This window comes from Musa acuminata, chromosome BXJ2-2 (genome assembly GCF_036884655.1).
Source record: "Musa acuminata AAA Group cultivar baxijiao chromosome BXJ2-2, Cavendish_Baxijiao_AAA, whole genome shotgun sequence".
Lineage (NCBI taxonomy): Eukaryota > Viridiplantae > Streptophyta > Magnoliopsida > Zingiberales > Musaceae > Musa > Musa acuminata.
In genome coordinates, this window is record NC_088339.1 from 31838595 (window position 1) to 31851095 (window position 12501).

Consider the following 12501-nt stretch of genomic DNA (forward strand, 5'->3'; position numbering starts at 1 on the left):
AATCTCCTCTCTGTTCCCTAAGGAGTATGAATAGTTATTGTTCGGTAGACAATTGTAATGAGCGCCGCAAAAGCTTCGAAGCCATTTCAGAAAGACAAGGACAACTTTGGAATTAGAGTTAAAGGAAGGTGGACAAGATAAGGCAATATCTAGTTTAGATCCTCAAGAGCATGCCTAAATGTATTTTCTTCAACTTTATGACAGGAGGTGATGACAAAGCCTGGCAGCCTAATCTCCTCATCCGAGAAGGACAAGTCAGTGAGTGTTGTTCAGTGGATGATGTGATGCAGATGCTAGGAGAGCTAATCAAACTTGGGACGCTGCCTTTAACCTCTTATACCACGGAACCAAGTGTGTCGTTTTGCATTGGGTCTTGCAAGTTCCATCCGACATCCAAAGATATTTTTCTATGTACCACAACTCCATTTTGTCACATTGTTCACGTCCCATCACCACCAGAACAATGGATATATGATCAATGAAATTGGAGACAGCAATCTTCTGAATTCAACATTAGGTTGCATGAATTCAACAGGTCCCAGGTTCTTGTTTCTCTTTTGCCTAAGGAGATAGAAAACTAGAACAATCCGTCATGTCATATGTAAGATCTAATCAGTAGAGACAAAACAAAGGTAAGTATTTGTACAGAAAAAGAAGGAAAACATACATAATCGAGAAACTATCATTCCTCGACATCTATCTAATATGTGCATGTTATGTACTTGGAAGGAAGAACGAGCAGCGATATGCTTAAATGCTCGATGTATGCGATCGATACAGATTCAGTGCTTCTTTCTTACCTCACTAATCTGATTTAAGCATCGAAGGAGATCTTCCTGTCTTGATGACTTAGCCTCCTTGAGAAGATCGAATGCAACTTAGAGCTAGCTGTTCAACTTATCAGCCACTCTGTGCTCCAGTTGCAGTACAGTGACATGATCATCCATCGAACCTTGTAGAAAAGCAAACCACGGAGCTCATCGATACAACTTTATGATTCCCACGCATCACTCCTAATAATATGAGCCGATTATTAGGTCTGATACAATCATACAAACAGTTAGCAGGCAAACTGGCAAAGGGCTTAAAGCAGATGTCTTGGACACCATAACACAACGCCAACTCTCATCTGTCCATCAGAGCATGCAAGAAGAAGACGACGTCGGCCAGAGCAAGAACAGCCAGCTGTTAAAAGCGAACTCAGCGAGCTACACAACAAGCATGGGACTGTAGGAGCAAGTCGATGGCGTCAAGCTGTTCTGACTCTGGCTGCGACATCGGCTCATGATCCACGGGTGGACTTGCTGCGATCGGATATGAAATCTGGGCGATTGAACTGGATCGATCATCCACCCATGGAAGATGAGCCGTGGGCTCATCGATGCCATTGCCTCCCTCCCCTCCTAGTGGAATGGCACCGAGGAGAGACAGAAGCGGGAGAAGCGTTTAATTAAGCCGCTCCTAATAATACACATAAAAATTATTATACGTGTTAAGTCATATTTGCATTGTACACATTAAAATTACCTAATAATCGATACAATTTATAATCAATTTCCTAAACCAACATACACATAGACACAAAGAAATATAATATTCTCCAATCAAATTGCAGTATAATTCTATCTAAAAACAATGTAAATGGTATAGTTAAGTGTAGTTAGTTTTCGATCGAAAATTCTTGGAAAAGTTCTTTTGTTTTTTTTTTGGCTACTTTTTAATATTTTCTAAAGGGCATTCTAATTTACTGTAATCCTTAAAATGCACAATGATGAGATATTTTGATGAAGGTAACAAAAATACTATATATTTTTTATTTAATTATTTTTGTTTCTAATATAATAAGGACACATATTTCAAATCGAAATATCAAAAAGGTATTTATTAAAAAAAAAGATTTTTCTTTGTTTGACCAAATTAAGTCAGTGCTTAAAGCGTCAGCTTATTGATTTGAGAGCCAAACTCTCAGTGGGTCCATCCAAATCGGTCTCATTCGCGCTCGGGAGGGCAACAAGCACACGCAACTGCCACCAAGCACACCGTCGCCACCCGTAGCCTCGCTCCCATGGTCCCCTCCCTCGCTGCCGCGCTGCCGGCTGTCAGCCGCGTGGCCGTCATCGGCGCCGGAGCCGCCGGCCTCGTCGCCGCGCGCGAGCTCCGCCGCGAGGGCCTCCGCGTCGTCGTCTTCGAGCGCGACGCCGCCATCGGGGGCACCTGGGTATACACCCCCGCCACCGAGTCCGACCCCTTGGGCCTCGACCCCGGCCGCGACATCGTCCAGAGTAGCCTCTACGAATCGCTCCGCACCAACCTCCCCCGCGAGTGCATGGGCTTCCTCGACTTCCCCTTCTCCTCCCGCCGCGCCCCCGAAGGCGGCGACGCCCGGCGGTTCCCTGGACACCGCGAGGTGCTCCGATACCTCCAGGATTTTGCTAGGGATTTCGACCTCTACGGGCTAATCCGGTTCCGCAGGGAGGTGGAGAGGGTGGAGAGGGATCATGATGGGAGGTGGCAAGTAGATTCGAGGAGCGTTGACGAAGCGGGTGGCGATGGGGGCGACGAAAGTGAGGTCTTTGATGGCGTGGTTGTTTGCAATGGTCACTTCACCGAGCCGCGTATCGCGGAGATTCCCGGTATTTATTATCCTTATTTACCTATATCTCGGCGTTATAGTCTCAATTCAAAGTTTTGTGGGTTTTTTATTCCTAACATGTATGAATTTTTAATTTTCCTTTGACTTAGAAACTTAATTAATTGAATGGCTAATGGCTTTAAGGAAAAAAAAAATCTAGATCTTAACCTAATCATTTAATAATTATTTTTCCCTACAATACCAATCTTGGATGTTGCTTTACTTCAGTTAGGGTTCTTGGTGCTAATAGGATCAGCGGATGGCTTCATCATATTTTCAGATAATCTTCTTTCTTATATGCGTGTGATCATTGTTCATCTTGTAAACTTGACTTGACAGTTAAAAACATTGCATTGCTGCCTATGTGACTTAGATCTCATTGTTGATTTGAATCTCCTAACTATAGAACTTTTATGGGGATGCACTAGATTATAAAAATTGGTAAATTTGGGGAATTCTTGAATGTGTGGCAGACATTGTCTCTTCTCCAAAATCTTTGAACGAATGTGATACTGATTTTGGTTGCCTAAATGCAACTGTCTTACTCTTTTTTCGTGCTTGCTATCTTCTCTTGAGAATGCAGACAGATAAACTATTTGATTTCCTATGCATTACAAAGTTTGTGATTGTTAATTAAGAAGATGGCAAAAAAGTGTTGAGAAGGCTTAGATAATCAAAAGAAACATAATGCACCTGAGGCAGAAAGACAATTGTTCTTCCGCATTGTCTTCTTCTTCTTCGTCGTACTCTTCTTCTCATTGTATTATTTATGGCTGCCACTGACCAAAAGTTCTAATTTAACATCCAAAAGACCCTAAATTCATATCTTATAATTGGAATTTTGGAACAACAACTCAACACCTCATATCAAGAATCAGAAAAGAAACTAGTAGGATCTGCTGCATTTCTCTCAGGCATGCAACATGTCCAATTTCACCAGATACATGTATTTTGGTAGCGGCCTAACATTTTGCTAACCATATAAATACTTTAATTAGTATATCTACACTAAAACTTGGTTTACTGTGTTCTTTGATTGCTAAAACACTTTATCAGAACTCATCAACTTTTCTTTTATGTGTATTACTAGAATTTTAAGTATTTAGTTACCTTCCTATATCAAGGCCACACATTAAAATGATGTTCAAGCGACTGTTAATGCTTTGCACGTGTCAGTATGTGTTTCAGAGCTACATGGGCCTGCATATGCCGTCTTCATACTAACACATTTCTTAAAATAAAATTTCCTGGTTCCTTCCGCATCATGAATATATTTGCATAGAGGAACGACAATTTGTAATTTACGTACTGGATTCACGCAGTCCTTATTTTAAGGTTGTTAAAGAAATTAGTTCCAAAGTAAAATTGCCATGACCAAAGTAAATATCTACCTTTTCCTTGCATTGACTTTTTTTCTTTTGTTCTGTAACTTATGTCACATTTGTCTATCCATCCATTTGCAAGGTCCTCTGGTTTTAGGACTCAATGTGTCATGATCTATTTTACTTTCTAAATAAATCTTCCTGATTTTGTGTAGGAAGTTTTTTATGGTGATGTATCTCTTCCAAGAAGATGAGTCAGGATGATTATGATGCTTTGATTGTTTGGATTACAAAAAATGTTGAATTTTATCTTGTTGAACCAAGTAGAAACATGGTTATCTTCTCAAAAAGCTCTTGACTTTCTAATCTTTGAGTAGCGATTATCTTCTTCCATTACAATTTCTTTTTATTGTTGCAATTTCCTGTTTCCACTGGATGTTGATTGTGTATGTATATGTTTCAGGCATCGATGTGTGGCCTGGGAAGCAATTGCACAGCCACAATTATCGTGTCCCTGAGCCATTTACTGATCAAGTATGCATTTAGTTAATATTTCTTATATGTTTGTTGACCAGAATCTCTTTTTAAAAATGTCACTAATAATTCTTGCAAAGTTCTAGCTGTCAAATTAATTGCTCTGGTCTAATTTAGAGTCTTCTGGTCTTGTACAGGTGGTGTTGATAATTGGGAGTGCTGCTAGTGCTGTTGACATTTCAAGGGATATTGTTAGATATGCTAAAGAAGTTCATATTTCAAATAGATCCCTGCCTGATGAACCTCCTAGAAAGCAGCTTGGCCATGACAACATGTGGCTTCATTCTATGGTAGAAACTCTTTCTTCTTGATGAAATAAGAATAGACCGAGATTTACATCTAAATAAAGTACTAATCAGAAAATTTTGTTACAGATTGCAAGCACCCATAGTGATGGCACTGTGGTATTTCGAGATGGGAGCTCTGTCCAAGTTGATGTCATTATACACTGTACAGGGTATGCATATCAACTACCACCGTATATTTTGAGCATCATTTTTGTCAATTAGATAATGAATATGAAATATCTTTAACATTTTACAACACTCATCAGACCCTTATAAGTCAATCTTAATCTTGTCTACTTCAATGTGGGACTAATCGAGGGTGTTACAATCACCCCTACTCAAGAGCTTGACGTCATCGTCAAGACCCAACATACCAGATCAAACCCTAGCATGGTACATGTGAAGCGTAGCCTAGTGGTGGCTCCACGTCATGACGAGTTCTCTAACTCCATCTATGGGTAGCCTTTCCTACTCGAGCCTCCTCACCATACCTAAATACTGGGTCGGTTTTGATACCAAATGTCACGATCCTGATGGGCTAACTGATCTATCAACTTCATTTGACAAAAACCACTGGCTAAAATGCTTAAGTTGAAGTTGAGAGTAGTACACTCATCAGACCCTTATAAGTCAATCTTAATCTTACCTACTTCCGATGCAGGATTAATTGAGGTGTTACATATATATATAGAAATTCATAATTTGGATTTTTTTGGTTTATATCGTTTTTCAAGAAGTGAGAGATGAGTTGTTTCTTTGTTTATTCTCATTCTTTCCATCCATAGTTTATGCATGCATGCTTCTGGAATAATTTTGATATTTATCTTTAGAAACTATTTTTATGAAATAACTATGTCTTTTTTGTTTGAAAAAATATTAGAGGAAATTCATGCATAAAAAGGATTAAGTCGTGTGCTTGCATTGTTTTGCTCCGAGTTGTTGTTCCAGAAAAGATGATGTTGACAGTTCCAATTACTGTCTTCTTATTTTCAATTTCTGTTCTTCTGAAGTTTTACGTACAAGCTGCAGGGACATGTATGCTAGCTTTGATGTGCAAAATAACCTAGGAGAAACTAAAACTTCCAGTGGTAAATGGAACATCTGAACTGCATATATGGTACAGAACTCATATACTCGGAGGGCGGTCTGAAGTAACGAAAATTTGCCTGGTTTTATCTAAATTACATGTTCATAGAAGAACTGACCATGTAACTTGAACTCAATTACGGTATCTTCAAGCAATTCCATGAGGTCTTTGTCAAATGCATTGTGAAAATGTGACATTTTCGGCAACAACAATGTTTTTCAGGTACAATTATCATTTTCCATTTCTTAAAACAAATGGTATCATCACCGTCGATGATAACTGTGTCGACCCGCTATATAAGCATGTTTTCCCACCGTCACATGCTCCAAGCCTCGCTTTCATTGGAATACCTTGGAAGGTTTATTTCCATAAGTTGTTCTTTTTCCTCAGTAACTTCTATTTGAGATGCTATCTTTTTTTAGTGTACTCATCACCGTAAAACCAGGTAGCTCCTTTCCTGATGTTTGAGCTTCAAAGCAAGTGGGTAGCAGGCGTTCTATCAGGGCGACTCGCACTTCCAACCAAAGAGGAAATGTTGGAAGATGTCAAAGCCTGGTACTCAGAACTCGAATCTGCTGGACGGCCCAAGAGATACACTCATAACATGTCAAACAAACAGGTACTTCATTTGTTCACTTACCAAATTTTGCCTTCGGAACTAAAAAAAAATGATATATAAAATGTCATGAGAAGAAACTAATCAACTCTAATCTTATTTTCCTTTATACGAGGAACATGTTGTAAAGTTTTAAAATTCTCATGCCATCTAATAAATCTCATATTCTTTAAGCAGCCTTCATCTAATTTTTGGTCATTCCATGAATTAACATAGGCAGAGTTGTCTGTCATTAACCCCAAATGGTCATGACATCAAGACTTATTATCACTGCTGTTGTTGATTACATTTGAATTAAATGAGAAATTATAGCTACAAATTGCAATTGACCACAACAATGTGATCTTGTGTGCATCAGAAAAAGGCAGAGCAGGAAAACCTATCACTTCTCATCAGGTCTAACGAATGTTTCGGTTTGGAATTGGATTCTGCAGTTTGAGTATCATGATTGGCTTGCGAAGCAATGTGAGTTGCCTCCTGTGGTAGAATGGAGGAACCTGATGTATGAAGCAGCGGGGAAGAACAGAGAAGCCCGCCCAGAGAGCTATCGTGATGAATGGGACGACGACCATTTAATTTCACAAGCAGAGGAAGATTTTACAAAGTTCTTATGTCATTCATCTATAAGTTCTATATATTAATTCATGTCACGCAGATTCGACTGCTTATTGTTGTTGGATTACGTTTTAGAGTAAGAAAACTTATGCTCTGAGAAAAAAAAGTCTTCTCAAAGCTCTCATGACAGTGTCTTTCATTTCCCAAATGTATTTTAATCAACATTGCGTTCCTCTTTATTTAAAGTTTAGCATTATTTTTGTAATATTCATTTTTTTTAATTATTACTGTGATCGAACGTAGATAAATCCATAATTATTAGAATAAAATAAAATATTCAATCATTTATTTCTAATTGCACAACTGATGAGTCTTAGATTCGAATCTATATGAAACACGATCAAAATAAAACAGGCAATCACTAAGTGTATTTAACCAAAACTAAGGCATTGTCTCAAGATCAAAAAGATAGAGGTATGCTTTCTTGGTTCCAAAGGCCAGAGGATTCTTTCGATAATAGGCAGCAGCCTCTTGCTCTCTACCGTGCAACTGTGAGATCGCAGCCCTCGTCAGACCCCCTGACCACCCAAAAACAATTTCACTTGATGTCGGCCGCCTTCGGCAACGACGACGGCGACGACGCGGCGGTGGCAGTCGGCACAGATCTTTCGGCGGCTACCTCCAGCGCTTCTCCTCCTTCTCCCCCGGGGTTTTCTGTCGGCGTCGCCCCCGGCGGCGGCAGCATTCCGGCCTCCTCCGACGGGTACGGCTTCTCGTCCGCGATGACCGAGATTCTTCACCCCGACCCTGACCAGATGCAGCGCGAGAAGGGATTCATCCTTCGGGAGTGGCGCCGGCGAGGGACTTTCCTTGTAGATCCGATCATTCGTCGATTCGGTATTGCCCTTCCTCTCGTCATTTTGTTGAGATATCTTGTCTCTTTGATTAATATCTTATATCTCCCTTTCTAATTATTCTTTGAAGGTCAATTGATTTTAGCTTTTTGTGAGCCAATATATTACTTGATCGGTAGTGAGGATCAAAAAGCTCTGGGCTAATTACTAGTTGGCCCCTTGTAGCAGTAGGTCCGACTGGTAAAACTTACATTGGAGTCTTCTCTTGTTAAGCCATTGGTTGGCTTTGAATGGCCCCCGGGTGCAATGGTGAGGCCACCAAAGGCACATGCCCACGACGGGCATGGTGGTGGTGGTCTCCGACACCGGTTGGGTTCCATCAACCGGAGATCTGATCCGTGAGCACTCCACTTAAAGCTTTTTCTGTATTGTTTTACCCCGTAATGTGAGGTGTGATTATATGATCTTTTGGCAACGTGATGATCACAGAGAGAGAGAGAGAGAGAGAGAGAGAGAGAGAGAGAGAGAGAGAGGCCTTCACTTCACTGTCAATGGCAATGCCAGCTTGTAGATGCGGATGATACTAGCGTTGTGTTTGTGTTGGAGAAGAGACAGGAGAGAGGAGAGTGAGTGAGTGTGAGAGAGAGAGGTCTTTAGTTCACTGTCAATGCCAGCTCGTAGGTATGGATGATGCCAGTATTGAGAGAGAGAAAGAGCGAGAGTCGCTATGGATGATGAAACTAGCGTTGTGTGTTTGTGATGGAAAGGGAACACAGGCTTGCAGCTGGGATTGTGGTTTGTCTTTAGATGAAAGAAGGGGCTTCAAATGATTAGATTTATAAACTTTGGAGAGTTGGAAGCTTTCACTGTAAATTAGCTTAATTTGAGGTGATCTGCAGCATGAGCAGAAGGAAGAAGAACACAAACGGAAGATGAAGAAGAAAACAAACATGAAATAAGAGATGGGCATGTGGAAGGTGCTGTGCTACCTTGACCTTGGGAGCAAGAGATGGCTCCGAAGGTCCATCGAGGTCATCGATGAGACTACCTACAAGGTGATTTGGGCTAGGGAGGAGCTCTCGTCCTTGAAACAAAGGCAGACGGCAAGGTCCGACCTGTCGACAGTGTTCATGACGCTAAGAGACGAAGATGACATGCATTGTCTAGGTTTGTACAAACTCCGGGGTCCTGAACTCCGCGGTGGGTCATTCAAAGCCAACCAATGGTTTGACAGGTGAAATGACAGTATTACCCTTCACGTAATTGTCAATTCAGCACGTGATGTCACATGCAGAGGATTCCGAGATGGTGTTGTTAAAAATGAAATAAATTGTATCAATTTTGAAACTATGGGGACCCAATGTAACCTTTCAAAGTCTAAGGACCCCAATGCTAAAAGAGGTCAAGTACAGGAAGAAATATATAATTAGCCCAAAAGTTCATTGCAATTTATGAGCCACAATGACAATTTGGTACGCAAACCTATTCCTGGACCTCTCTGGGTTGTTGGAGATAGTGAGCATCATGGTTACCAAATATCCTTGATGGCAGTAGATGGTGGAGTAGTCTTGATAACCTAAGGCAATAGTCCACTCTACCGTTTAGTATCTTGAACAATATCTTCATATTATGTCAGTTGCATATTGAGTTAGCCAATGAACATACGTTGTCAGATCCATAGCTTATCGAATAATGAGGGTTTTTATGTTTCATAATTTTATGAGATTAGCATAACTATTTTACAAGGTACTGTAGATTGTAAAATCTGTCCTGGCTCAGTTGATATGTAGGTCCTCATGCTATATGAACATATGCTACAGTGTAAGGATACGCATGTTTACATTTGATGAGAACTTGATTTGCCTCCTAGGCACCACCAAGGCAACTTCCTACAACATTGGTAGGAATATGAATCCTATATAAGGTAGAAGTCTTTCGAGATATAATACTGAAGGATAATGACATAGCTGTTGAGATTCTAGAATGTGGTGAGGAGTATATGATGTATTGATGAAAGAAGTTGCCAAGATGTGCCCTTTTTCCCCTTTCTCTTCATTTTTATTTCTTTGATCAACAAGATTTAGGAGTCCATTGTCCATAAATTTTCAGCTAAGAGTCGTGTAGGACCTCGAAAGCATACAATTATGGAGACAAAAACAAAGAACTGAGTTATTTTGGTTTCTATTGTCTGCTGGAAAAGTTTAGAATTTGGAATTGTTTTTTATCGTTGTGTTTGCACTCATTTTCTTTTGGTTAGTATGTGATTCCTCTTTGACTAGTTCTCTGCAATACTGGTGCCAATCAGTCCTGTTTTACAATCAGGAGGCTACCTCTTGCTAAAACCATCCTGAAGTTTTTTTTTTTTCTTGAAGAAAATGTGTTTCTTACTATTGTTAGACTTTTTGTAGTTTTAGATCTTTGTTGGCTTGCATAATTTAATAACCTAAAACCTCATCATCCTGTTAATGAGGCTGTCATTACTTTGAAGTTTACCACTAGTTAGATAGATATATTTACTTTCCTTTGACCTTTAGTTTTTAAGTATATAAAAACTGATTAGTGATCCGAATAATACATTTTGTTTGGAATAATCCAGATCTCAATCAGCCTAGGGCTAAAGACACACAAACCATCTAATTCACATGTAATTGGAAAAAAACACGTAAAACCCATTTAATCAGGTTGGATTGTACTAAGGATGACATGGCTAACGTGTCCTCATCAACCTACTTGCACTTTGAGCTCGACATCGACAACAATATAAGTAATCTAGTAATGACATGGTTAAGACTTGACATGATATGATAGACTCTAATGCGAAAATGACAGGTTTAACCTGATCGTTATAATCATCTCAACTTGGGTCATTCATGTCAATTCCCTAAACATGGTCCTAACTTAAACCAAAAATCTCATGCTGAGGTTGTGTTGTGTGAAGAGTTGGTACTCCTTATTGTAATCTGTCTTAGTTTTTCCTGTTGGTAAAGCTTGACAATTTTAAATGATTTGTTGCACATGCAGCCAAAATGTCATCCTGCTTGAGGAGGGGAGGAGAGGAAGGAAAAGGAATGTTGAAATCAAATTATCGCTGAAGCTGAACAGTACAAGCAAGCTTTCTATGCGAAAGGAAAATTGAACTGTGAGACAAACAAGTTGCAAAACAGAGAAAGAGAGAAGGTAATTAATTCTAATCAGCCCTGTCATGTGTTGCATCAAAAACTTATGATACAAAATCTTCCTTTAAGCAATACCACTTTGTTTATTGCTAGCTATACCTCTCCAACCGGGAGAAGTTCCACACAGATGCCGATAAAACAATACTGGAAAGCAATTGCTAAGCTTATAACCAATGAGATAGCCAACATCGAGAAGAGAGGGAAGAAAGAGGAGCAGAAGCCTTCACAGACCAAAGCCTGGAAAGCCCACTGATCTCTCGACGATGCGCCAGATTTTGGTAAAGCTGAAGCATACACCCACACCACCTTCCTCTTCACCAGCCAAAGATGTTGCTGCAGCCGATGAGATCTCTGTGCCAGAAGGGCAAGCAGTCAAACCAGAGGTAGCTGCAACTGCTTGATCCTCACATGCAACTATTCGATATTTATGTCGAATGATTTCCTACCATACCAGTGAGTTCTGCACTCCATCGGTTGTCCTACCTTTTGCTAAACCGGTTCATCGGGAATCAGGTTTGTCCTACATTGCTCATCAGATATGTTGATAAACTTTCAACCGTCGGCTTTTCTGTCTCAGGTTCTTATCAAGTTGGACGTGCTGCTGTTGCAATAGAGTTTTGTGATGTTTTTATACCCAATTGCAATGCAATTTGTGGTTTGTAATATCTAATTAGACCATGTATACTGGCTGCTGTTAGCAAAAGAGTTGAACATTTCAGTCCTAGTACTCATTGTGCGAGTAAAAAGGCTAAACTGTATCCGAGTTAAAGCGAGGGAGACCTGTAACCCTTTCCAAGATTAGATATAGCTATGTATCATGTTGCCAAACGATGTTTCTTTCGACTGAAGAAGACAGATGTGAGAAGATAGGCATCAATCACAAAGTGACATGTGGATCAAATTATTGTTATAATTATTTAATAAAGTTTTTTTTCTTACCCCATTATTATATTTCTTATCTCTTCTTTTCTTCCACCCTTTAAACATGGGCGAGACTCTTTCTGAGCACATTTTGGTATTGATATATATATATATATATATATATATATATATATATATATATATATATATATATATATATATATATAATTTATTTAAAAATGTTAATAGATAGTGGTGCAATATTTTCCAATTATAATATTTTTGAATGAATTTATATTTTTTATTATTGGATCAAAATATTATGATCTTGATTAAAAAAAACTATAATTGATATGATGAAAAAAAATACGTTATAACTCAATTTAATAATACTATAATTATTTTAGTAAGAAATAATTACTTTCTGGATAAATTTTTAAAAACATCCAATAGCATCGAGAGATTCTCATAGAGCACTCTTATTTTATAATTTTTTTATGAAGTTTTTTTTCTTGTTTAAAAGATAATTTTATCTATTGCATTCACTCCGATCACCGAGGGGTTCACAGGCGATAGT

The 12501-nt window shown here is 39.2% G+C and overlaps 2 protein-coding genes across 3 annotated transcripts; both read left to right on the forward strand.

The window, feature by feature from the left end:
* Positions 1-1944: 1944 nt before the first annotated feature.
* Positions 1945-7298, forward strand: LOC135606080 (flavin-containing monooxygenase FMO GS-OX5-like). The gene is made up of 7 exons (XM_065096866.1): positions 1945-2633; positions 4418-4488; positions 4626-4778; positions 4863-4945; positions 6085-6220; positions 6308-6481; positions 6913-7298. The coding sequence occupies exons 1-7, from the start codon at positions 2066-2068 to the stop codon at positions 7117-7119; spliced, it is 1392 nt and encodes a 463-aa protein (XP_064952938.1). The 5' UTR covers positions 1945-2065; the 3' UTR covers positions 7120-7298.
* LOC135606081 (uncharacterized) lies at positions 7296-12033 on the forward strand. 2 transcript variants are annotated; one of them, XM_065096869.1, is made up of 4 exons: positions 7296-7930; positions 10909-11064; positions 11157-11516; positions 11641-12033. In XM_065096869.1, the coding sequence occupies exons 1-2, from the start codon at positions 7510-7512 to the stop codon at positions 10977-10979; spliced, it is 492 nt and encodes a 163-aa protein (XP_064952941.1). In that variant the 5' UTR covers positions 7296-7509; the 3' UTR covers positions 10980-11064; positions 11157-11516; positions 11641-12033. The 2 variants fall into 2 exon arrangements, with proteins under 2 accessions (XP_064952941.1, XP_064952940.1); XM_065096868.1 differs by having other exon boundaries at positions 11157-12033.
* Positions 12034-12501: the final 468 nt, after the last annotated feature.